The sequence below is a fragment of the Heptranchias perlo genome, chromosome 3 (genome assembly GCF_035084215.1).
Source record: "Heptranchias perlo isolate sHepPer1 chromosome 3, sHepPer1.hap1, whole genome shotgun sequence".
NCBI lineage: Eukaryota > Metazoa > Chordata > Chondrichthyes > Hexanchiformes > Hexanchidae > Heptranchias > Heptranchias perlo.
In genome coordinates, this window is record NC_090327.1 from 76,551,907 (window position 1) to 76,579,554 (window position 27,648).

Here is a 27,648-nt window from a genome sequence, read left to right on the forward strand (position 1 = left end):
ATTTAACAGGTATGATTCAAAGTAGCTATTTTAAAATGAGCACAACGTATAAATTTCCTAGACCCCAATTTTCTTGCTTCCTCACCTGAAAGCCAACTCAGGCTGACCATGATTTCATAAGTGCTTTGCTTAAGGGAGAAATTTGAACCTAAACAGTAAGTATTGGCAAGCTACTTGGGTGAGGACAGGATCCAGACTCAACTTGGCTAGCATGCTGATCAATGTCCATGCAAGTGCGCTTTCCAGCTGGGTCACTATACAATAATCAGGGATGAGAACCCTGATTGATTTTCCACCTCCTTACTGCAAGATGCAGAGGCTAACCGTGCAACTCAATTTCCACTCTTATTGAGATCAACCAACTAAGCCAGGGACCAGGGATCAAGCTTAGAACCTTTCTGAACTAATGGGTCAGTACTAAACAACATGGCGTTCTTAATAATTTAAGCTAGTGGGGAAAACACTATTCTTTTCTATTTAAGATAAATACAAGAGTTTAAGCGAGAAACATCTCAGCAGTTTCTAATGCCTACCTGACCACTCATCTGTGGTGGCACACTCGCCCTTAGAGGTAGATTCATGTTAGAGACGGTGGTAAGTGGATTCATTAGTGGCTGACGATTCTAACAAAACAGATACAAATTATGAAATTGGTTATTAGTATGGAAATGTTGAGCGTTTTAAAACTAGATATATGGGATATCAAATTCCAGATGACACATAACACTAGTTATTTTAGAGATGTGAAGAACCAAAATTTCAAAAGCATGAGAGATACGAGTGGCTTTATCATTGTCTTTCACATAAGGGAAAGGCCCAAAAACATATCAATGGCCTGATTTTCTACATATCATATGGACATTTTAAAAACATGGCTTTTTAAAATGTTCTGGAACACATGAGGTGATGCATGTTATGATGACCAAAATCAATTTGTTTTCACTGTCAGGAAGATGCTCAGAATAAAAACATCAAAGATTAATAATCTTAATCTTCCTTAAACATTAAATTGAGAAATTGCTAACTTTGATTTTCACTAAATATTCCCTATTGCAACTTAAGGAAAATGTTTGCTGCCAACAAAGTAATTTACAAATATCACTACATTAAATATTCCCACCCCTGTATTTTGTTACATTTACTTTTATACATTTTTCTAAATGACACATTTGCATTACCAAATAAAAACCCAATTTTTAAAGACCCTGGGTGCACTTGTTTCCAGCCTGGAAACAGTCAAAGAGCAACGATAAAAGATCATGTGGATGTAAAATATGAGCTGAACAATCTCCTAGTCTGAAAATATCTTAAAATACATCTTTACTCGTTGAAATTTTACTGCCTTTTCTTTAAAAAAAAATGATCTCTGAGATTCCTCAATGGTTCAGTGAGTTTATCCAGTGAGGCCCTGCGCAATACAGACCAGGAAGATCCCAGGTTTGATCTCCAGTCTAGGTTGAATTAGCTGATTTCAGGTGGAGTAGCACATCAGGCTTTACAGTTGGCTTCAGCACCCCTGGGTTGGGTAAAGGTGAGCAAAAATCAATACAGGACCTTTCTCCTGAACAGTATTCAGCAAACCCTGCCAGACATGAGTGCACGTGAATGAGGAAAGCATTGAGTTTGGTTTTGCTGCCGCCACCCACCTCTTCCTCCCGCAACAGTTGAACAGCCTGCCAAAATTCACCATCAAAGTTCATACGTGAATAGTAGGAATGTGGATGAGGTACTGGAGGAGTGACCGGGGCTTGTGGAACTAACCAACAAGGTGTCAATGCTTTAGGGGAGAAAATTGGAGAGAAAAAAGGCTCATCTTTCAGACAGAATAGCTGAAATTTTATTGCTTCAGGAAATTCTGCTGGATAAAAATGCTTTTAGCATTATCTGAAATCCATAAACACCTGTTATGCTCATATGGTACCATGATATTCCTAAACTTAAATTCTTGAAGTGACACCTCGGTATTCAAAGATGTGCAAACAGAATATGTGACTGTTTCCCAGCTGCTTCCTTTTTGAAAGGGATCCAGTTGTTCTTGTTTTTTTAAAAAAGATGTTAAGTGGTTAAATTAACTAACACAGCTAGACCACAAAGACAAATTTCCCTCACTACTATGTAGGCATTACCATTTGCTGTCCTTGAAGCCTTTGCTGCAGCTGAAGCCGAAGCTGATTGGGCTGGTTGGGTACCATACCAGAAGGCCTTAGCCCAGGCCTTGGTTGCATACGTAACATGGTAACATATCCTGGTCGCTGCCCCATTTGAGTAGCCATAGGATGAAAATTAGATTCCTGCATGGTAGAGTAGTTTCCTTGTACTACTGTAGTCTGAGGACCATATGGCTGATTATAAACTTGAGGCTTTTCTGCCATCATTGTGGATTTCTGGCTAGGGAACGATTCTGGCGGGTGATCCACACTTTGGCTCTGTGAAAACAAAGGCAAAACTATAATAAAGCGAGAAGTGCTGAATGGTCTTTTCTCATCCTTATCTTTTTTTAAAAAAATCCTAAATCTGCCATACTGGGCAAATGTTTGTCAAGCAGTTGCAAAAATGGTAATAGTGGAAATTTGAGAGAAAATATGAAACTAAACTTGCAAGCTAAACACGGAGTAAGATCTATATTACATTTAATCAAATAGTTTCTAAAGAACTCCAAAGCTATTGTAGCAAAAAGTTCTTTATACAGGATTGCATGAGTCAAAATTAGCATACATTTTTCCCAACATTAAAAAACACAGTTCTTATGGCAGCTGACCAGTTTTTCCAGAGTGCCATTTATTATTGCCAATGTGGGAATGGGTCAGAATTCAGTTTTCATCAAGTGAACAGAAATTCCAAGTTCTGCATCTCTCACACTAACATTAAACAGATACCATAGTAGGTACAGCACAGGAGGAGGCCACTCGGCCCATCATGCCTGTGCAGGCTCTTTGACAGAGCTATCCCATTACCCTGCTATTTCCCCAGAGCCCTGTAAATTTTTCCCTTCAAGTATTTATTCAATTCCCTTTTGAAAGTTATTATTGAATCTGCTTCCACCACCTTTTCAGGCAGTGCATTCCAGGCCATTATACTTCGCTGTTTAAAAAAATGTTTCCTCACATTGCCTCTGGCTCTTTTGCGATCACCTTAAATCTGTGTCCTCTGGTTACTGACGCTTCTGCCACTGGAAGCAGTTTCTCTTTATTTACTCTGTCGAAACCCTTCATGATTTTGAACACCTCTATCAAATCTCGCCTTAACCTTCTCTGTTCTAAGGAGAACAATCTCAGCCTTTCCAGCCTCTCCACATAACTGAAGTTCCTCATCCCTGGTACCATTCGAGTAAATCTCTTCTGCATCCTCTCTAAGGCCTTGACATCCTTCCTAAAGTGTGGTGCCCAGAATTGAACACAATACTCCAGCTGAGGCCTAACCAGTGTTTTATAAAGGTTTAGCATAACTTCCTTGCTGTTGCACTCTATGCCTCTATTAATAGAGCCCAGGATCCCATATGCTTTTTTTTTCTAACAGCCTTGTCCTGCCATCTTCAAAGATGTGTGTATGTGCACCCCCAGGTGTCTCTGTTCCTGTACCCCCTTTAAAATTGTACCATTTAGTTTATATTGCCTCTCCTCATTCTTCCTACCAAAATGCATCACTTCACACTTCTCTGCGTTGAATTTCATCCACCATGTATCTGCCCCATTTCACCAGTCTGTCTTTGTCCTTCTGAAGTCTGTTACTATCCTCCACATTGTTTACTACATTTCCGAGTTTTGTGTCATCTGCAAACTTTGAAATTATACTCTCTATACCCAAGTCCAGGTCATTAATATATATCAAAAAGAGCAGTGGTCCTAATACTGACTGCTGGGGAACACTACTGTATACTTCCCTCCAGTCTGAAAAACAACCATTCACCACTACTCTCTGCTTTCTGTCCCCTAGCCAACTTTGTATCCATGCTGCCACTGTCCCGTTAATTCCATGGGCTTTAATTTTGCTAACATGTCTATTATGTGGTACTTTACCAAATGCCTTTTGAAAGTCCACATACACAACATCAACCGCACTACCCTCATCAACCCTCTCCATTACTTCATCAAAGGACTCAATCAAGTTAGTCAAACACAATGTTCCTTTAACAAATCTGTGCTGACTTTCATTTATTAGTCTATACTTTTCTAAGTGACAATTTATTTTGTCCCGGATTATTGTCTCTAAAGGTTTCTTCACCGTCAACATTAGGTTGGCTGGCCTGTAATTGCCAGGTTTATCCCTCTCCCCTTTTTTGAACAGGGGTGTAACATTTGCAATCCTCCGGTCCTCCTGCACCGTCCCCAATATCTAAGGAGGATTGGAAGATTATTGCCTGAGCCTCCGGAATTTCCACCTGTACTTCCCTCAGTAACCTAGAATGCATCCCATCTGGACCAGGTGACTTTTCTACTTTGAGTACTGCTGATCTTTCAAGTACCTCCTCTTTATCTATTAGGTGTTCTTAGCAAACTCAAATTTAAAACAGCATCAACCTAGGGGGATAAAGAATTTTAAATTTTTTTGGTAGTCAGTCAACACAAACATGTCATTTCAACTACCACAATTTCAATATTTCCAATTTTTGGCCAAGTATTTATAAGCCAACTTTAACACAAATAGGATGAAATCCTCTTCCCAATATACACAAATGTGGATTGACAATATCTATGTTTGCTTCAATGAATTGTAATGTTCCATAAATGCCATTGTTCAATAACCTACCACCCATTGTAATTAACACTTTACAGATTACTGTACATCAATGAATACAAGAACTTGAATCCTGAAAAGGTACAGTTTCTTTGGACACAATACTTAAAATCTGCAGTTCATGAAACATTTTTTCAGTAGCCAATGCAGGTTATAGAGTACTCATCATGTAACCATAATTTAAACAGTTTACAAATTCTTAATTCCACCTGCTTTGAGAGATATCATTCAGTACTGTTGGGTTTTAATTAACCAGCAGGGAGTTGTTAGTATACATAATTTAAAAATGGACTCATTTCAGATTCTTATGGAAATGATTATCTTACTGTCCTCAGCTAAGTGAATTGTTCAGTCAATTAAGTGTAACAGAATGGTAAGTGACACTACAGCTCACTTCACATTTTAAATACTAAACTAGATATGTAACATATACCTTCTTAAAATAGTTTTTATAAATGAAAAGTAGATTGCATGTGGGAATTTGCAACTCCTAAATCTTGCTCATTGATAATTGGTGAGTATTCATAAAATGTTAAAAATCATGTTTTTTAATCACTTTTGTCAGTTTGAAATTATTATTCATGTGTCAATTTGACCATTTAAACCAATGATTTACAATCACAGTATAGTTTTAGTTAAATAATTTGTTCCTAAATCCACAACAATGGACAATGACACATAACAATGATCATTAATGCTATTTAACATTCAGTGGGCCCAAACCCTGAACAGAAAATACACAGTGCCCCTGATGACTCAGTGGATAAACACACCATGTGGTGGAAAGGTCCAAAGTTCAATCTGTGCTAAGTTTGCTGACCCAGCCAGGACAGCAGTGAGGATGCTACAGTTGCCCTTGGGGTTCCTGAGCTAAGAGGAGAAGGAAAGTCAGCCAGGATGCTTGCTCCAGGTACAGGCTCTGGCTGGAATTCCACGTGTAGTGAACATCAGAAGACAAACGTTCTTAGTGGGACAGAAGCAGAGCATCCTGGAACTTCCGCCTACTGTTCATACATATCCAGTTTATCTGAACTTCATGTTGGATATCTAATTAAATATTCACAAGTCCAGCCCGCAATGTGGGTGGTACCTGGGAGATTATACGTATGGGGTGGAAATTTGAGAGCTTCTGTTACAATTATTTCAAGGACAGTGGCAGTCGCTTAAAGTGGAAGCGAGCCAGGAGCAGAAGTCACTGAAGAGTTTGGCAATGCAGAAGAAAAAAATGTAGCATCAGAGCAGAAGAACTGCTGGTTGACAAATGAGGTTCATGCCAGCAGGGCTGCTCTGTTTAGAACTCCAGGGCACCCTCCTCAGAGGAGACTGTGTGCAATGTCTAGAATAAAGTTGCTGCAAGAGTTAGCACAGTCTCCAGTGCCTGCAGAACCTGGATGCAAAATGAGGAAGGTTGGACCTGGAGAGCTTCGAAGGTAAGGTGGGCCAAAAGTGCCCTACACCAAGTAGCTGAGCCAAGTAAGCAGGTCACTTTTTCCTCAATCTACCACACATATATACAAAGCACTCAGATAACTCAACAGCTCTTTCAATGTTTACTGCGCATGGCTATACAACGGCAGGGCAGTCCTTCAAAATGCAACTTGCCAATCTCACCGCTGTCACATTCACTTCCTACAGCAAGTAGCTACATGGTCACGACAGAATGCAGAATGGCCATTTGGTTGTCACTGTATGTGTTCTTTAGACTTACAGCACATCGACATTATTCAGTTTGCAGGCCAAATTGGCTCACAACAACTGGAAACAAACTCACACTGGAGGAGGGCCCACTAATCTTACCCGACTGGTATAGTTTCAGGAGGCCACACTGGGCACAATGAATCATCACCATCAGCCAACTTGCAATTTTATACCTTTAAAGTAAAAACTGTTCCAAGAATCTTCAAAGACAGGCATTTAGGCAATGGATGCCAAGCCAGGAAAGGAGAGATTGGAGCGCTGACCAAAACTTGGATGAGAGACAGGCTTCGAGAGTTGTTGTTGATGACGACCTAGACTGCCACTACTGTGGTCGAGGTTGACTGCAGGTCTGTTTTCAACAGATAGCACAGTTCTATAACTGTCTCTCTGCTGAACCTGAGCCTATTAAGGCAGTTCTCCTCTGACATTGCCAGACAGCTGCGCTGGTACCTGTAGATAGATACTTGGGTAATGGCAGGCACAGGCAGTGTATCTCTCTTGCAAATCTGATCTTTTTGACTTGCCTTCTTTGATGGTCTTTGCCCCTTTTTCTCAAATCAAGTAAGAGAGGAGCAGTAATCCAGTTTTAAGAAATGTTCTGCATTCAGCCTACAATGTAGCTGGCCTTTTAACACTTAGTTCAATGAATGTACCGAGCGCACAGCTGATGCGCATCATAAACCGCAAGACCATGCATGTTGGCCAATTTAACCTTCATTTACATAGCTTTTGAAGGTCATGGGGCTCTGGCATATTCTGTGCTACAGCAAGGAACACTGCGGACAACCAAGTCTGCAATTTTGGATGGTGTGTTATCAGAGTGGAGGACCCAGCCACTTTAATTGCACTCAAAATTTTGGACAACACTTGCCCGCTTCACTCTGGCAGAATTGTTTCCATCAGCCTGAATTTTTACTCTCAAGGGCAATATTGGCCAGCTCTGATAAATAACTCTCTCTTTCCTCTCCCCCGGAACCTTCACAGGTTGACACTGACTGGCAAGTCTCATATTAAACATTACCACTTGGATGAGACATTGGTGGCTGGTAATGGACTGATGAATCATAGAATGGTTACAGCACAGGAGGCTGCCATTTGGCCTGTCGAGTCCGTGCTGGCTCTCTGCAAGAGCAATCCAGCTAATCCCACCCCCCCCCCGCTCTTTCCCCGTAGCCCTGCAAATGTTTTCCATTTAGTACTTGTCCAATTCCCTTTTGAAAGCCACGATTGAATCTGCCTCTACCACCCCTTCAGGCAGTGCATTCCAGATCATAACCACTCACTGAGTAAAAAGGTTTTTCCTCACGTCACCCGTGGTTCTTTTGCCAATCACTTTAAATTTACGTTCTCTGGTTCTTGACCCTTCCGCCAATGGGAACAGTTTCTCTCTTATCTACTCTGACTCGACCCTTCATGATTTCGAATACCTCTATCAAATCTCCTCTCAACCGTCTCTGCTCTAAGCAGAACAACCCCAGCTTCTCCAGACTATCCACATAACTGAAGTCCTTCATCCCTGGAGCCATTCTAGTAAATCTTTTCTGCACCCTCTCTAAGGTCTTCACATCCTTCCTAAAGTGCAGTGCCCAGAATTGGACACAATACTCCAGCTATGGCTGAACCAGTGTTTTAAAAAGGTTCATTATAACTTCCTTGCTTTTGTACTTCAAGCCTCTATTTATAAAGCCTAGGATCCCGTATGTCTTTTTAACCAGTTTCTCAACCTGCCCTAACACCTTCAGCGATTCGTGCACATATACCCCCAGGTCTTTGTTTCTGCAGCCCCTTTAGAATTGTACCCTTTAGTTTATAATTCCTCTCCTTGTTCTTCCTACCAAAATGTATCACTTCGCACTTCTCTGCGTTAAATTTCATCTGCCACACGTCTGCTCATTCCCCCAGCCTGTCTATGTCCTCTTAAAGTCTATCACTATCCTCCTCACTGTTCACAACATGACATTTGTTACATGGGAGAAAATTGGAGTGGGTGGTAGGGAGAGTGGGAAAGAAGAGGGGAAAAGGGAAGCAAACTAGCTGTGTCTAGCGAACAGCATATTGAGTAAGAAATTCTTTCTGGGTTAACTTCTACAAATGTAAGCAGTGATGTTTTAGAAGTCCACCAGAATTCATATTTACCCTTCAAACAAGCTCTGCATTTTTTCATTTACAACTAGTTAGTTGAAATGTAAACAGTATTGTCAACATAAAAAGACAAAAAATAAAAAGCTATAAACCCAGATTTCAAAATTCAAACAGTTGGCAGAGGGTGATGACAGTTGCCAAGTGTCTTCTTGTGGGTTCAGCCATAAATTTAGTAAGGTTATTTGGTACTAATCAAAAACTACTGCTAGTTGCCAGACAGTTCCTCAGTTTATCAATGAGACCCTGTGACTAGGATTAGATGATACGTACAAGCTCCACAGCAATCTTCATATACTGAACATAAACTAGTAAGGAACGCAGCAGCATCGGCACAGTGACTGTTTTCCTGCTATTAGTGTACACCCTATTGTGATCAGGATTTTCATGAACAAAAATTTACAATGAATCTTCTTGACTTTAGAATCTCTTGTGCATATGTGAATGTTTACCTGGTTAACAAGTTCAGGTATTCCTAAGGCCCTGTCAATTTCCTCCAGACCAAGTTCATCAATATTCTTTAGTGCTGAACGCAGCTGATCCAGAATTGTGCCTTCGTCATTAGGAGCTTCCGTTGGAATAGATGGACAAAGCAGATCATCTTGAGAACTGCTGTAGGATTGCCTACTGGTACAAAAAGTGTAAATATAAAGAAACCTAAACTAGTTTTTAAAATTGTTTTAAGTGAAAACCACAGACAAAATTGCGGCACAGGTACGAACATAACGTCTTTCAGATATGGTTTGAAATTAGAAGTTTTGTGAAAGAGCTTTAATTTCTAGTATACAACAAATACATATAAAATAGGTCAACCGTATCTGGAATCTTGACCATCAGAAATGAACTGTGGGAACAGGATGTTACAGATAGAATTCTGCAATGAATGTTTATAACATCAGAGAACCAAACTTACAGAAAATGTGCAGTTTACACGGATTTATTGGGTACGGTAGCGTAATGTTATGTTACTGGACTAATAATCCAGAGAACACTAGTTCAAATCCCACCACGGTAATCAGAGAAAAAGAAAATCTGGAAATTAAAAGTACCAGTAAATGTGACCATGAAGCTGGCGGGTTTCCATAGAAGCACACTGGTTCACTAGTGTCCTTTAGAGAAGGAAACCTGCTGCCTTTACCCAGTTTGGCCTATATGTGACCCAAAGTTCACATCAACGTGGTTGACCCTTAACTGCCCTCTGAGGTGACCTAGCAAGCCACTCAATTGTAACCAAAACCACTACAAAGAAATCCTCATCCATGACTTTGTCATCTTCAGACTCGATAGTACCAATGTTGTCCTAGCCAGCTGCCCAGCCTCCATAAACTTTAGCTTATCTAAAACTCTGCTGCCCTTATCCTATCTCCACACCAAGTCCCGTTCGCACATCATCCTCGTCCTCATTGACCTACATCGCCTCAAATTCTTATCCTCAAGTTTAAATCCATCCGTGGCCTCGCTCCGCCCAACTCTATAACCTCCTCCAACCCTATAATCCACCCCAAACTCTCCATTCCTCAGATTCCAACCTCTTGTGCAAACCCCCCCCCACTTTCACTGAACTACTGGTGGCCATGCCTTCAGCTGTTTAGGTTCCATGTTCTGGAATTTCCTCTCTAAAATCCTCTGCATCTCCATATCCATCTACTCCTTTATGACCCTCCTTAAAATCCTCTGACTAAGCTCTTGATCACCCCACTTAATCTTTCCTTCCTTGGCTTCTCTTCCATTTTACCATATAACTCCGAAAAGCACTGTGGGATGTTTTTCTAAGTTAAAGGGGCTATATAAATGGAAGTTGCTGTTGTCAATAATATAGCCCCAGTAGTGTAACCAATCCCTTGCTGTTCCTCAGCTCATTCCAAAAGGAATCTTCTTTGGACTATGGCTCTATCTAAATTGTTACCCTCCAGTGCTACGATGATGTGACTAATAAATACTGCTAACGCACCTCACTTTCTTCATCACCTACCCATTCAGCTGCAACTATGTTTCAGTTACTGCTTTTATGTCATAATTTTCTATTCTAATCAATAACAAGTTCCCCAATTTTAGTTTGGATTCCCTTGCTTTTGCAATTTTTTCTTTTTTTGTCTTTCCACATCACAATTTCTTTTTTTTTAAAACTGTCTCGTCCAATTTAACCTCTCAACTTGCAGACCTCTATTACCTATACTTCCAAAATTTATTTTCCCTTTCACGCAGCCAACTCTCCTCTCTCGTTATTCCTCTCCCCCCGCTTTTGAGCTCAGAGTTTAGGATCTCATTTGAACTCTGGGATGAAATATTGAACTATTTACTACTCAAACTTCTCTCTATATATGAAAATACGAGAAAAAGTTGTATAAATTATTATTGCATTTTTTAAAAACTTAATTGCAATTCAGATTCCTCAAAAATTCCTATTGTTTTAACAACTGTGCAACTTACCGATTTTGATTGACAAAAGGTCCCTGATCTATAGGCATTATACTGTCAGGCCAAGGTGCTGTTTGGTTTGGTGGTGCTTGCTGCTGGCTGTATGGAGGACCTCCTATACCCATTTCAATTTCAGATGATCCTAATTGGTACAAAAAGTGGTAGCAAAAATGATTTCCTTTCAAAATGGCATTTTATAATGATGTAGCCTTTCAAAGAATAAGTACACATTGATTAGCTCCTCGAATGACATTTCTAACAAAGATATTCCAATAGCACAAGATATAAAATTGCTGTAACGTACCCATCATTTGTGTCTGGAGCATCGATCTCTGACCAGGCTGACTATTCGGTCTCATAGGAATACCGGGTGTAGGATTGCATATCATGCTGCCTTGCAATGTTGCCCTGCTCATTGTGTTGGATCCCGTGCTACCTGTGGTGTTGGCAGCAGAGCTCGATTGACCCCAGTCTATAGAAGCCATGCTGGATCGAGGGGTACCACTTCCCATACTACTGACCATTCCTAGAAAGGAGCAATGAAGGTTGAAGAATGGTCCAATATTTGGAATTCATTTTCTTTCCTCAAGCAGTGCACATGGATATATACATAAAGCCAAGAAATATTATGCTTCTTCTACAACTTCCTTTTTCACCCATTTATTTTCAAATCTGCAGTTGTTGCCATATTGCGGAGATCTTCACGACAAATGCAGTTCCTTGCTGTATGTATAATGGTAAAGCATTAATCTAGATTAATTCTTCAGGTGGTTCAGTCACTAATATTATGCCTGAAGATCGTTGAACATATAAGCCATCTCTTCTGTACATTACCAATACTGTAAAAACTTGTTGATAGGAAGTGTCGCTTTATGTACTACTGACAGGTGCTGAGGAGTGTGGATAACCCCTAACTTCCTTCCTGAGGAAGTGAATCACATTTGCTACTGAGTACGTCAATGCTTTACTTTCCAAATGAGCTAAAGACAAACTACCAAAATCTAAAAGTTCATTTAAATGTAAAACAAAGTTTGGTATAACTGAAAAATATATATATTTTAACGTTACTGCCAAACAAGACCTTAAACTATTATAGTAATAAAGAGCTAAGTATACAACTTTCAGCCAAGTTTTTAATACTACACAGCACAGGGAAATTACACAAGGAACTTTCCGATGTTTGTCTCAAACTGCAATTCATTACGGGTATACCCTCATCTGGGGAAATCCTTCTCCTTCCATTGTGATCAATGAATCACGTAAATTATTATGCTCCTGCGACTTAAAACAGACCACTTCCAGTGAATTGATCAAAAATAAACTTATCTATTTTAAAGGCGGCAAAATTATAATTTGCCATTACACTATCTTCAAGTGGTATAATTACGTTGATATAGGTAATGTTTACCTCTAGTGACAAGCCATAGTCTATATAAACTTACGACATTTGATCAAGAGATTCCAGCTTAATACTAGGAGACAATGTAAGAAATTTCAGTATTATGAAAGATGCTACAACACAGTGCATCACACTAATTACAATCTTTTTATGGTCATTTCTCCGCCCCCCCCCTAAAATTTGAAAACAAACTAGGGTTATAAGAAATGCAGCACTTCAGTTTTAAGGGCTTTTGGATAATACAAATGGCACTTTATAGTTTGGGGTAGGTGGTGTCACTGTTAACAGAAGCTGTTTTGGGCTAGTGGGAGTTAAATAGTGGCTGGGGAGGAGCTCATAGCACACATTAATCATAATTTTCCTTTCAAACTAATTTCAGTTAGCTGCTAGCTCTTACAGTTCTCGCATAATAAAAAACAGCAGCCAATGCAACTTGCATAACTTACTTCTTTATATAGTCATGAGAATGCCACTTACTGTCAGAAATTACACTAAATACAGTTATAATCCTGTATTGCCTCTATGTTCTCCACTCCGACGTACACGCATATTGAGTACTAGTACAGTTTTCAGAAAAACTATGCTTTCCTTCAACATTTAGTTGTATTAAGCCTTTACAGCTGAAAAGCCCTCAGAATTCTTTAACAAAAGCAAAATACTGCAGATCCTCAGAATTCTTTATTGAGAGGGGAAAAGGGAGTATTAGTTACTTTTTCTGGCTTGACTTAAATGGACAATATGTAACAAGCTTATTTTAGTTATTTTAAAAAATAAAATTAACCTTCTGAAGCTCCATGATGGCTCAGTGACTTTACCCAGAAACTACCTAAGCCATATATACCTCAAAAGATCCACAAGTTCAATCCTCAAGCTGTAATAAGCTATCTGATCTCAGATTAGGGACAATATAATTGGTCCCAGTTCCCCTAGATTAAAAGGAGTGGAAATGAAAGTCAGCCAGTGATCCCATTCCTAGTTTTCATCCAACACCCCCCACTGGAAGCGAGTATATGTGGATGCTGGGTGAAGACAAGATCTTACTCAGCTGCAATGCTGTCCATAGTTGATCAGGCCAATAACAGGTACAATCAAGGGCCAAACAGCCATTTGAGGAGAGCAATTGGTGCCTTGGTATCCTGCACAATGCCACTGGGTAAGCATAAAATGCATTGATCTGGTAACTTCGATTAGACACACCCCACATCCAGTTTTTCTAGCATCAGGACATGCAATACAATGTAGCGTTTATATGTCTGGGAAGTGACATTCAAAGGAAGCCTTAAGACTCCACGGGTATGACCATTTCAACCTGGCCAGCTTAACTAATGACCATTAAAACACTGCCCCGGGGAGTAAGGACCCGTGGCATAAAATTCTAACTAAAATAATACTTGTATACTCAATGCATCCAGGCACAAATTGTATTGGAGAACAACTCCAAGTCCTTAGAGAGCGAGACACCAATTTATATACTTAACCAGGTTTGCGTTTGCTTTTATCAAGGAAAATGCATTGCATGTGTATGACATTACATATTTGTGACATAGCTTTAGTATCCACAGGCAACTATGAAGAAAAACTGATACAAGTGAAGCATGTTTAGACTAACTTAGGCAAACAGATTTTCATTTTATTCCATGCTTAATGAAAATTACGCTACTTGTATACATTTTACTTAGAATACATTAACAATATTTTGAATGGTAGTTTTCATCGAGAAATTATAAAAACCTAAAAAAAGAGTGGGAGGGGAGCCCGAGAGGCGAGTGCAGTGTAAAAGGAGAGTCCGAACCAGGGGTCACAGTCTCAGGATACGGGGTATGCCATTTAGAACTGCGATGAGGAGAAACTTCTTCACTCAGAGGGTGGTGAACCTGTGGAATTCTCTACCACAGAAGGCAGCGGAGGCCAAGTCATTAGATGTATTCAAGAAGGAGATAGATATATTTCTTAATGCTAAAGGGATCAAGGGATATGGGGAAAAAGCGGGAACAGGGTACTGAGTTAGATGATCAGCCATGATCATTTTGAATGGCGGAGCAGGCCCGAAGGGCCTACTCTTGCTCCTATTTTCTATGTTTCCATCTGCTTTACATATGTAATGTTTAAGTTTTAGGGCTACGCATTAGTCTAGATCTAGTCAGATGTTTATGTTTGTCCAAGGTTAATCATCGCAGCTCCAGGATATTGTTAAGTTTCTCAGGACACCATCCTTGGCCCAACCATCTTCAGCGGCTATATCAACAAGCTTCCCTTCGTCATAAAGTGAAGAGTGCAGCTGTTCGCTGATGACTCTACCATGTTCAGCTTCATTCACAACTTCTCCAATAATGAAGCAGTCCATGCTAGCCACAGCAGGACCTGGACAACATCCAAGGTTGGGCTGACAAGGGACCAGTTGACATTCTTGCCATACAAATGTAATGGGAAATGACCATCTCCGACAAAAGGTCCAACCACCTCACCCTGACTTTCAAAAGCACCACCATCGATGAGTCCACCACCATCAACATCCTGGGAGTCACCATTGACCAGAAGCTGAACTGGACTAGCCAAACGAACACCGTGGCTAGGTATTCAGCAATGATTGCCACACCTTTTAACCCCACAAAGCCTCTCCACCACCTACAAGGCTTAAGTCAGAAGTGTGAAGGAATACTCACCACTTGGCTAGATGGGTGCAGCTATAATAACTCAAGAAGCTAGGACAAAGCAGTTTGCTTGATTGGTGCCCTGCCACTGAACTCAATATCCACCCCCTACACCATCTGTGGCTGCAGTAAGCACTATCTACAGGATGCACTGCAGCAACTCACCAAGCTAACTTATACAACATCTCCCCGCCCTGTGACCTCTATCACCAAGGAGGATGAGAGCAAAGTCATAGGAACTTTATCACCTCTTAAGTGCCCCAAATCAGAATCCATTCTGACTTGGACATATAGCATTCCTTTACTGTTGCTTGGTCAATATCTTGGAATTCCCTACCTAACATCATTGGAAGATCATCAGCACCAGGCCTGCAGTGGAGACGGCCCACCATCACCTGCTCAGGGCAACTAAGGGTAGGCAATAAATGCAGCCTTGTCAGCACAGGACACATCCAGAGAAATATACAAGAAAAATCACTGGCTAAGTAATGAAAATCTACATGATACAATTGCATTTTCTTCCTGTGAAAGTTCTGAACCATAGTTACACACAACTGTCTGATGCATATAGCTGACACAACACAGACCAATAGTGAACTGGAAAAATTAAATGCAGAATTTACATGCAACCTTTTGGCGATTCCAGAGGGAATGGGGTAAATTTTTCTTTAGCCTTCCTCTGAGCCACATGTTATCTTATCAAATGGACACACAGACCGACAAGTCTTGCTCTCCGATTTTTGGTCCCATCTGGTGGAAACATTTCCAACATTTGCTGAATACAACCAAAAGCAGGAACCTCATGTTAGAAACACAGTGGAACACCAAGTTGCAGCACAGGTGGTGACACTGCACATCCCAGCTATTTGTCCCAACATTACTATTCTATACTGCTTCTCATTTCTCTTTGGCACTCCAATTCCAATTATGAATACAGGACTGTTTAAGAAGAAGTGCAACCATTGGTCAGGAGAACTAAGCAGTGGTTCACGTTTATATGAACTCTCACTGTGTAAACACTCCAATGGGTAAATTTCTGTTAAAGGTCAGACAAGAACAGGATCAGACATGGCTGTGATAACCAGAGACCAAATATCCTGCTGACACACATAAGAAATGACCACTTGGGCGAAGCACCAAAGAACTATAGTTCATGTGGAACCATATTTCAGCAAAAAAGTTAGCTCCTTCAGTAGAGAAGGAGAAAAACAAAAACAAAACACACAATGTGCAAATTTCAAGGCATTTTTCAATAAGGATAACTTCTTTATCCCAGACAATCGTATCCTAATAAACTGTGTTTATATAAATGCTTCCTAACTGGTTGTAGAAAGATCAAAAGGGAAAAAACATTCAAGCTAAAACAAATCCAACACTAAATGAACATACCTGTATTGGCTGCTAAACCTCCTTGACTTCCCATCATCCCTTGATTACCCATCACTTGCTGTGACATTACTGCATATGGACTACTGTTTCGCATTGGTGGGAATGGTCCTGCACTCGTCTGACCTTGCATGTGCATGTCCAATGCCACATTTCGACCCTGTTGTTGTTGTCTGGTTGGTTGTAAAGCTCGAGGATTATTAAAGGCTACAGTATGAGAGTTAAAGGAAAGGAAAATAAACATGCATTGGTCAAGGGCTATGTAACCAATATTAAACAATTACTTGGGAAAAGTCTTTCAAGTAAAAAATAAAGACATGCTACGATAGGCACAAATACTTGAGTATAACTGAATAACTCCTTAATAATGTTTTCATTTCCATATGTGAAACAAATTGAACATTGGATTAAATTTTATACCAAAGTGCACAATATTTCAAATCCTATTTCTAGACACTTGTCTTTTTTTGGACAGCAATTTGTTTTGCCATAAACATTAGCAGCTTTTGTAGGCATGAGTCATTTTAAAACATAGTACAATTGTATTTGCAAAAAAAAATGGACGTTAACGCTTCTAACTGCCATCATTATTCAGTTCTACTGATATCAGCCATCAAAGCTTACTGGCACTGCTGCTGCTTTCTTCAGCTATTTTGACTTTTTGCAGCCTAGATGCAGACTCCTGCCCTTTGTAGGACTGATCGCCATTTACTTCTCACCTATTATGTGTGAACACACATTAACCTGGGATACATAATTCCAAAGGGGTGCGTCCATACTTCCAAATGCAAAGAATATAATTTAATCAACACCATGTTTAATTACCACAATTTAATGTCATTGAACGTCAAGGGGAAGTGGTCAGGCTCTTTCTTGTTGGAGATTGTCTTTGCCTGGTACTTGTCTGGCACGAATGTTACCTACCACTTATCAGTCTAAGCCTGGATATTGTCCAGGTCTTGCTGGATGTTTCATTATCTGAGGAATTGCCAGTGGAACTGAACACACTGCAATCATTTGTGAACAGCCCCATTTCTGACCCTATGATGGAGGGAAGGTCATCGATGAAGGAGTTGAAGATGGTTGGGCTTAGGACGCTGCCCTGAGTTACTCCTGCAGTGCTGTCCTGGGGCTGAGAGTTTTTTTTCTTCATTATTCGTTCATGGGATGTGGGCGTCGCTGGCAAGGCCAGCATTTATTGCCCACCCCTAATTGCCCTCAAGAAGGTGGTGGTGAGATGCCTTCTTGAACCGCTGCAGTCCGTGTGAAGGTTCTCCCACAGTGCTGTTAGGAAGGGAGTTCCAGGATTTTGACGAAGGAACGGCGATATATTTCAAGTCGGGATGGTGTGTGACTTGGAGGGAAACGTGCAGGTGGTGTTCCCATGTGCCTGCTGCCCTTGTCCTTCTAGGTGGTAGAGGTCGTGGGTTTGGGAAGGTGCTGTCGAAGGAGCCTTGGCGAGTTGCTGCAGTGCATCCTGTGGATGGTACACACTACAGCCACAGTGCGCCGGTGGTGGAGGGAGTGAATATTCAGGGTGGTGGATGGGGTGCCAATCAAGTGGGCTGCTTTGTCCTGGATGGTGTCAAGCTGCTTGAGTGTTGTTGCAGCTGCACTCATCCAAGCAAGTGGAGAGTATTCCATCACACTCCTGACTTGTGCCTTGCAGATGGTGGAAAGGTTTTGGGGATTGAGGAGGTGAGTCACTCGCCACAGAATACCCAGTCTCTGACCTGCTCTTGTAGCCACAGTATTTATGTGGCTGGTCCAGTTCAGTTTCTGGTCAATGGTGACCCCCAGGATGTTGATGGTGGGGGATTCGGCGATGGTAATGCCGTTGAATGTCAAGGGGAGGTGGTTAGATTCTCTTGTTGGAGATGGTCTTTGCCTGACACGAATGTTACTTGCCACTTATCAGCCCAAGCCTGGAAGTTGTCCAGGTCTTGCTGCATGCGGGCATGGACTGCTTCATTATCTGAGGGGTTGCAAATGGAACTGAACACTGTGCAATCATCAGCGAACATCCCCATTTCTGACCTTATGATGGAGGGAGGGTCATTGATGAAGCAGCTGAGGATGGTTGGGCCTAGGACACTGCCCTGAGGAACTCCTGCAGCAATGCCCTGGGGCTGAGATGATTGGCCTCCAACAACCACTACCATCTTCCTATGTGCTAGGTATGACTCCAGCCACTGGAGTGTTTTTCCCGATTCCCAGTGACTTCAATTTTACTAGGGCTCCTTGAGAGTAAGTGTCGCTTGATAGCACTGTCGACGACACCTTCCATCACTTTGCTGATGATGGAGAGTAACTGATGGGCCGGTAATTGGCCGGATTGGATTTGTCCTCCTTTTTGTGGACAGGGCATACTGGGCAATTTTCCGCATTGTCCGGTAGATGCCAGTGTTGTAGCTGTACTAGAAAAGTTTGGCTAGAGGCGCGGCTAGTTCTAGATAGTGGGCCTCCAATAACTACTACCATCTTCCTTTGTGCTAGGTATGACTCCAGCCACTGGAGAGTTTTCCCCGATTCCCAGTGACTTCAATTTTACTAGGGCTCCTTGGTGCCACACTCGGTCAAATGCTGCCTTGATGTCAAGGGCAGTCACTCTCGCCTCACCTCTGAAATTCAGCTCGTGTCCATGTTTGGACAAAGGCTTTAATGAGGTTGGGAGAAGAGTAGCTTTGGCGGAACCCAAACTAAGCATCGATGAGCAGATTATTGGTGAGTAAGTGTCATTTGATAGCACTTGACTATATCTTCCATCACTTTGCTGACGATTGAGAGTAGGCTGATGGGGCGGTATTTGGCCAGATCGGAATCGTCCTACTTTTTGTAGACAGGACATACCTGGGCAATTTTCCACATTGTAAGGTAGATTCCAGTGTTGTAGCTGTATGGGAACAGTTTACCATGGAGCACAGCTAGTTCTGCAGCAGAGATCCTCAGCAATATAGCCGGGATGTTGTCAGGGCCCATAGCCTCTGCATTGCCCAGTGCACTCAGCTGTTTCTTGATGTCACATGGAGTGAATCAAGTTGGCTTAAGAATGTTATCTATGATGGTGGGGACCTCAGGAGGAGGCAGAGAAGGATCATCCACTCGGCACTTCTTACTGAAGATGGTTGCAAACACTTCAGCCTTGTCTTTTGTACTCGTGTGCCGGGCTTTGCCATCGTTGAGGATGGGGATATCCATGGAGCCTCCTCCTCCAGTTAGTTGTTAAATTGTTCTTCACCATTCATGACTGGATGTGGCAGGGTTGCAGAGCTTTGACCTGATCAGTTGATTGTGGGATCGTTTAGCTGTGTCGATAATATGCTACTTAGCATGTATGTAGACCTGTGTTGTAGCTTCACCAGGTTGGCACCTCATTTTCAGATATGCCTGATACTGTTCCCGAAAATGCTCTTCTATGCTCCTCATTGAGCCAAGGTTGAACTTGATAGTTATGAAGGAGTGAGGAATATGCCAGGCCACGAGGTTACAGATTGTGGTGGTATACAATTCTGCTGCTGCTGATAGCCCACAGCATCTCGCGGACGCCCAGTTTTGAGCTGCCAGATCTGTTCTTAACCTATCTCACTTTGCCATACGACACGATGGAGGGCGTCCTCAGTGAGAAGACGGGACTTAGTCTCCACAAGGACTGTTTGGTGGTAATGCCCATCATTGCGACCATGGGCAGATGCAGCTGTGACATGTAGATCGGTGAGGACGAGGTCAAATAGGTTATTCCCTGTCTGACATAGCTGCTATGTCCTTCAGAATTCGGCCAGCTCAGTCAGTGGTGGTACTACCAAGCCACTCTTGCTAATGGACATTGAAGTCCCCCACCCAGAGTACCTACTGTGCTGTTGCTACCCTAAGTGGTGTTCAACATGGATGAGTACTGATTCATCAGCTGAGGGAGGGTTTTTTTTGTTTTATACTTGATCAGTGATTTTTGCTCCACAATCTCCCCATGGGAGCCTCCTTTGTATGACATGGCAGTAGTTGGAGTTGTGATTTTATTTGATTGCCACAAATCTAATTGTGTGTTGGGAAACAGCTGCTCATCTACCTATTCTATGATGAGGTCACTTGTTATGAACTTGGAACTTCAGTTGTTCCTCTTCACTAACCCGGTGAACAGGTAACGGTTAACCTATCATCCAATTTTCCCCATCAATAACAGCAGCCAGACAAATCAAGCCAGATGTTGGCCTCAGCGCTGCATTGAAGTGTCAGTCTAGATAATGTGCTTAATTCTTGACTCAGGTGAGAATTCTACCCAAGCCAAAGCTGGAATAGGCTGCAAAATCCCTAATGACAGTATTTTTGGATTAATGCTACAGTTACTCACTATGGCACCAAAAACCCTGATGAAGGATGTAGCATTATTTTTATCCCCTCATATCTCCTGCAATTCTATTAAACTGAATATATTACAGATGACTGCACAGAGGTGTAGATGAAGTATATTTGCAACATGTCTGAGAAAGGAACCAAGTAGGAAGACAGAATATAATTTGTGACCATGAAAATTCAATTGTAGCTTTTATAAGTTATCCTGTCAGTCTATTTTGAAATGAGACATGTATAAGAATTAAAAATATGAACTGACAAAAGGAAGGGTATGTTTCACTCCCTCAGGATAATTAGTTAAATCTAAAAAAAAATAGGTAAATGATCCAGTAAATCAGCATTTATACATCTATGAGCATGAACTCACAAGAAGTGTGACAACATCATAACTTAAATCCCCTGAACTTGTTAAACTGGGGAGTGAATTAAAAATTACTATGCCACAATAAACCATTCAAGATATCAAGCCTCCAGATCTCATTCCACGTCTTTGAAACACATTCCAAATTATTGCTGCTTTTTGTTTTGCAAGAAGTCAGTCTGGCTGCTCCATGGAATACTACATCTGTGAGGCAAGACCAATTACAGTCACACTGTATTCGTCAGAGTTGTGGACTAAAGTGTGAAAACAGTAAGGCAAGAAGAGGAGATAAATGAAAGTTACAAAATAAAATTTAAAATAGCTGCAGTTCCTACTCTCAACAGCAGATGGGGTTATCTCTATTCTAACAAAACTGTGCGCAAAACATGACTTGCATATTTCCACATGATTTATAAAAGGACAAAAAATAAGCAGCTTGAAAACTCTCGCAGTACAGGTGGAATTCTCATTCCTCCAACCAATTACAGGCCATCAAACCGAGCACCTTTTAAACGAACAATTTTCACTATTTCCCCAGACAGGATGCTAGACGGAACTCTATTATTGTACAGCACTCCATAGTAAGGAGAAGAAATGCAAGCTGAACCCTCGCGTTGGATAGGATGGAGAAGCACTGGAAGTAGTTGCAGGCTTGTACACAATCCAAACCATAAATCATCTGGCATGCAAACCAAAATATAGGCAGGCATTTAGAAGAATTGAAACAGCGAGGTGAGGTAATAAAATATTCCTTGAGATGCATAAAATTTGTAAAATTACACATCTTCACAATTTTGCATCTTTTTCAAACCAGTCAATCCAACATGAATATTAAAAGTCACTTTTAGGTTGGGGTAACAGCTGGCTAAGAGGATGGAGAAGGAGGCAGCAGTAAGTTAAGGAATGCAGGGATACAGATACTGGTACCTAATCTCACCAAGATCCGCTCTTCATTCACTTCATTTACTAATAGGCAGAGGGTGCAGTACATAGATACGTGCATGCATACCTCCAGACAGATCAATGTAATAATCCCTGTCTTCATTTTGGTTGAAAAATGTAGATCAAAATAGGGTACATTATTAAAAGTAAACAGTTCCAAATATTTGAGATGAAATATGACTTGAAATTTGACAATGTTTCCCAGCCAATGGCAAAGCAGGAAGATATATTTGAAGAAATCTCTCAGCTAGTCCAGTCTGCCATGGATGAATATAATGGGTGCATTTTTGCTTATTAGCATGGGAAGACTTTCACAATGGAAGGACCCGATGATTTGACATGAGACCAAGGGGATGATTCCACGAGCTGTTGATCATCTTAACGGCCCAAAAACTGAAGGTCACAGGATATAATTGGGAATTTGGAGAGTGAGGGGATTCGGTGCAGCAAGGGGTGAGGTGCATTTGTTTAGACAGCAGAGCGGAGCGTACCGAGAGCGGGTCACGGCAATAACACAAAACTGCAGTGTAACGTCACAGGTAAGGCAAGGAGGTGGTTGGTGGTGAGTATCTCTTCTGTTTTCTTCTTTCTTAGGACTGTGGGCTAAGTAACTTATAGCATAAAACTAAATTTTTTAAAAAGCTAAACTTAATTTAGTTATAGCAAGTAGCATTTTTGAGTGAATCAAGGTCCCTAGTGTAGTTAACATTCTCTAAATTAAGAGTAATTTAAAGGAGTAAACTCCTTAATGGGAGTAACTAACAAGCTTAATCTAAGGCAAGTCACAGCAGCAGAGCGCACACCCGTGATATGCTCCTCCTGCGCTATGTGGGAAGTCATAGACACTACCGGTGTCCCTGGCGACCGTGTGTGCAGGAAGTGTGTCCAGCTGCAGCTACTGGCTAACCGCATTTTGGAGCTGGAGCTGCGGGTGGATTCACTGTGGAGCATCCACGATGCTGAGATTATCGTGGATAGCACGTTCAGTGAGGTGGTCACACCGCAGGTAAAGATTACGCAGGCAGAAAGGAAATGGGTGACCGCCAGGCAGAGTAAAAGGAGTAGGCAGGTACAGCAGGAGTCCCCTGGGGCCATCTCCCTCTCAAACAGATATTCCGCTTTGGATATTGTTGGGGGAGATGGCTTATCAGGGGAATGTAGCAAAATCCAAGACCATGGCACTACAAATTAACTCAGCTGCACAGGAGGGGAGGAAAAAGAATGGGAGAGCAAGTGATAGGAGATTCCATCCTAAGGGGAACAGATAGGCATTTCTGCGGCCGCAGACGTGACTTGAGGATGGTATGTTGCCTCCCTGGTGCTAGGGTCAAGGATGTCACGGAGCGGCTGCAGGACATTCTGAAGGGGGAGGGTGAACAGCCAGAGGTCGTGGTCCATATCGGTACCAACGACATCGGTTAAAAAAAGGGATGAAGTCCTGCAAGCAGAATATAGGGAATTAGGAAATAAATTAAAAAGCAGGACCTCTAAGGTAGTAATCTCAGGATTACTCCCAGTGCCACGTGCTAGCGAGACCAGAAATAGGAGAATAGACCAGATGAATGCGTGACTTGAGAGATGGTGTAGGAGGGAGGGGTTTAAATTCCTGAGGCTTTGAGGCCGATTCTGGGAAAGGCGGGACCTGTACAAGCTGGGCAGGTTGCACCCAAGCAGAACCGGGACCAATATCCCCGTGGGGGCATTTGCTAGTTCTGTTGGGGAGGGTTTAAACGAGTATGGCAGGGGGTTGGGAACCAAAGGGCAGGAAACGGGAAGTAGAAAAGCAGTTAGTGACGTAGTTAGCAACTCAAAAGGCAAAAGAAGCAAAGGTTAAATAGTGTTCAAGCACAGGAATTTGACGGGGTTAAAGGGTATATACTTCAATGCAAGGAGTATTACAAACAAAGCAGATGAGCTAAGGGCACAGATAGACACATGGCAGCATGATATCATTGCTATAACGAAAACCTGGCTGAAAGAGGGGGATAATTGGCAGCTCAATATCCCTGGATATAGAGTTTTCAGGCAGGATAGAGTGGGTGACAAAAAAGGAGGGGGGTAGCATTATTGGTTAAAGAGTCAATTACAGTTGTGAGAAGGGATGATATGCTAAATGGATCAATTGAGGCCATATGGGTTGAGCTCAGAAATAAAAAAGGGGCAGTCACACTACTAGGAGTGTACTATAGACCCCTGAATAGCAAAAGGGAGCTAGAAGAACAAATATGTAGGCAAATTTCTGAGTGCAAAAATAAGAGGGCAATAATAGTAAGGGACTTCAACTACCCCAACATCAACTGGGATTCAAACAGTGTGAGGGGCACAGAGGGCGCAACATTCTTAATCAGTGGCCAAGAGAACTTTTTTAGCCAGTACATGACAAGCCCAACAAGAAGGGATGCAATTCTAGATTTAGTACTGGGAAATGAAGATGGGCAAGTGGGTGAAGTGACAGTGGGTGACTATATTGGGGATAGTGACCACAATTCAGTTAGTTTTATCATTATTATGGAAAAGAACAGAGTTAAATCAGGAGTAAACATTTTAAATTGGGGGAAGGCAAATTTTACAGAACTAAGAGGTGATTTGGCAGAAGTGGACTGGACACAACTACTTGGAGAAATCAGTGGCAAGCCAGTGGGAGGGTCTAAAAAGTTAAATTCTACAGGTACAATGCAGACATGTCCCCTCAAAGAAAAAGGGTGGCACTGCCAAATTTAGAGCCCCCTGGTTGTCTAGAAGTATACAGGGCAAGATAAAGTAGAAAAAGAAAGCTTATGACTGTCACAGAAAACTAAATACTGCAGAAAGCCTAGGAGTATAGAAAGTACAGGGATGACATAAGAAAGGAAATAAGGAAAGCAAAGAGAAGGCATGAAAAATATTAGCTGGTAAGATTAAAGAAAACCCAAAGATGTTTTATAAGTACACAAAGCTGGGGTGGAATGTGATCTGTGAGAAGGCTGCAAAGAAGCTCCAATGTGATTTAGACAAGTTGGGTGAGTGGGCAAGAACACGGCAGATGCAGTATAACGTGGATAAATGTGAGGTTATCCACTTTGGTTGTAAAAACAGAAAGGCAGATTATCTGAATGGTGATAGATTGGGAAGAGGGGAGGTGCAACGAGACCTGGGTGTCCTTGTACACCAGTCGCTGAAAGCGAGCATTCAGGTGTAGCAAGCAGTTAGAAAGGCAAATGGTATGTTGGCCTTCATTGCAAGAGGATTTGAGTAAAGGAGCAGGGATGCCTTATTGCAGTTGTACGGAGCCTTGGTGAGACCATATCTGGAGTACTGTGTGCAGTTTTGGTCTCCTTATCTGAGGAAGGATATCCTTGCCCTGGAGGGAGTGCAACGAAGGTTTACCAGACTGATTCCTGGGATGGCAGGACTGATGCATGAGGAGAGATTGGGTCGACTAGGCCTATATTCACTACAGTTTAGAAGAATGAGAGGTTAAGGGGTGATCTGATCGAAGTTTATAAGATATTAAGGTGTTGGCCAGGGGCTGCAGTAACCTGAGATTCCCAGCTGCTGACACACAGGCAAGAGCAACTTTTGAACTGAAGTAACCTGAGTTCAGTCGCTGGCCTGAGCTGGCTGGAACCGGTTTGAATTAGTTAAGTTTTGTGAACGACAAAGGAGATGTGATCAGACACAAGTCCTTATTTAGGAAAGGAGTAATGAGGTAATGCTACCTAAGCCCTTGGGACAGAGCCAATGAGGAGAAGACACAGACTAGGCGAGCAAGCCTAAACCAACAGGAGAGAGACAACACAGCTTGAAGAGATAAGATTCGGAATAAGAATGAAGAATCTGGGGCGTGGAGCCAGAGCGAAGACTCCGGAGACCAACCATCGCGGAAGTGGAAGAACCTACATCAGGGACGTAGAGACGACGTCTAGAGAGAGAACGGAACGCCTGGCCAGCGTCAGCTCTCCTTTTCGGGTATTATCCTTTACATTCTGTGACCACTCGGAGTGTCAGAGAAACCTAGTGGGTGTGCGTTTAGATCCTAGTTTGGGTATAAAACTGTATAACCTGGTGCAAACTGCATGTCTATATCTAACCAGACGTATAAGCTATATGTATATGATCTAACGGCGTGAATAAAGCGAATTGAGAGTTAAGAGAGAATTGACTCTCCTCCTCTTTGTACTAAGCCAATAACTGTAATCGGTACAGTCACCATATTTAGAAGAATGAGAGGTTAAGGGGTGATCTGATCGAAGTTTAAGATATTAAGGGGAACAGATAGGGTGGTTAGAGAGAAACTATTTCCGCTGGTTGGGGATTCTAGGAGTAGGGGGCACAGTCTAAAAATTAGAGCCAGACCTTTCAGGAGTGAGATCAGAAAACATTTCTACACACAAAGGGTGGTAGAAGTTTGGAACTCTCTTCCGCAAACCGCAATTGACGCTAGCTCAATTGCTAAATTTAAATCTGAGAGACACAGCTTTTTGGCAACTAAAGGTATTAAGGGATATGGGCCAAAGACAGGTATATGGAGTTAGATCACAGATCAGCCATGATCTTAACAAATGGCGGAGCAAGCTCGAGGGGCTGAATGGCCTACTCCTGTTAAGATATTCCTATCTCATTGAAACATATAAAATTCTAATGGGACTAGACAGACTAGATGCAGGGAGGATGTTCACGATGGCTGGGGAGTCCAGAACCAGGGGTCACAGTCTCAGGATACGGGGTATGCCGTTTAGAACCGAGACGTGGAGAAACTTCTTCACTCAGAGGGTGGTGAACCTGTGGAATTCTTTACCACAGAAGGCAGTGGACGCCAAGTCATTAAATATACTCGAGAAGGAGATAGATAAATTTCTTGATGCTAAAGAGATCAAGGGATATGGGGAAAAAGCAGGAACAGGGTACTGAGTTAGACGATCAGCCATGATCATTTTGAATGGAGGAACAGGCCCGAAGGGCCGAATGGCCTACTCTTGCTCCTATTTTCTATGTTTCTATTAAGAACAAGAGGATAGCAAAGGAAAAGATGGGACCTATCAGGGATGATAAGGGTAACTTTTGTGTAGAAGCAGAGGATGTGGGTAGGGTTTTAAATGAATATTTTGTCTCCGTATTCACAAAGGAAAGGGATGATGCGGACGTAGTAGTTAAAGAGGAGAGGTGTGAAATATTGGATACGGTAAACATAATGAGAGAGGACGTACTAGAGGGACTGGAATCCTTGAAAGTTGATAAGTCACCAGGGCCGGATGGATTGTTTCCTTGGCTATTGAAGGAAGCCAGGGAGGAAATAGTGGATGCTCTGAGGATCATTTTCCAATCCTCACTAGATACAGGGGAGGTACCAGAGGACTGGAAGACTGCAAACATAGTACCATTGTTTAAAAAGGGCAAGACGGAAAGGCCGAACACTTATAGGTTGGTCAGTCTTACCTCGGTAGTGGGCAAACTATTAGAATCAATACTGAGAGATAGGATAAACTGTCACTTGGAAAGGCATGGTTTAATCAGGGATAGTCAGCATGGATTTGTTCAGGGAAGGTCATGCCTTACAAATCTGATTAAATTCTTTGAGGAAGTGACAAGGAGGG

The 27,648-nt window shown here is 41.9% G+C and overlaps 1 protein-coding gene across 9 annotated transcripts in view; it reads right to left on the minus strand.

Moving 5' to 3' along the window:
- Window positions 1-27,648, minus strand: part of ncoa2 (nuclear receptor coactivator 2) — a 280,623-nt gene that overhangs the window by 37,247 nt on the left and 215,728 nt on the right. For 6 of the 9 annotated variants that reach the window (XM_067980345.1, XM_067980351.1, XM_067980349.1 and 3 more), the window contains 6 exons: window positions 16,429-16,632; window positions 11,294-11,515; window positions 11,002-11,131; window positions 9,024-9,198; window positions 2,127-2,426; window positions 534-623 (listed from right to left, as the gene is read on the minus strand). In XM_067980345.1, the coding sequence (XP_067836446.1) occupies window positions 534-623; window positions 2,127-2,426; window positions 9,024-9,198; window positions 11,002-11,131; window positions 11,294-11,515; window positions 16,429-16,632 (1,121 nt within the window). The remainder of the gene's footprint in view (window positions 1-533; window positions 624-2,126; window positions 2,427-9,023; window positions 9,199-11,001; window positions 11,132-11,293; window positions 11,516-16,428; window positions 16,633-27,648) is intronic. The other 3 variants (XM_067980354.1, XM_067980353.1, XM_067980350.1) reach the window with 1 other exon arrangement.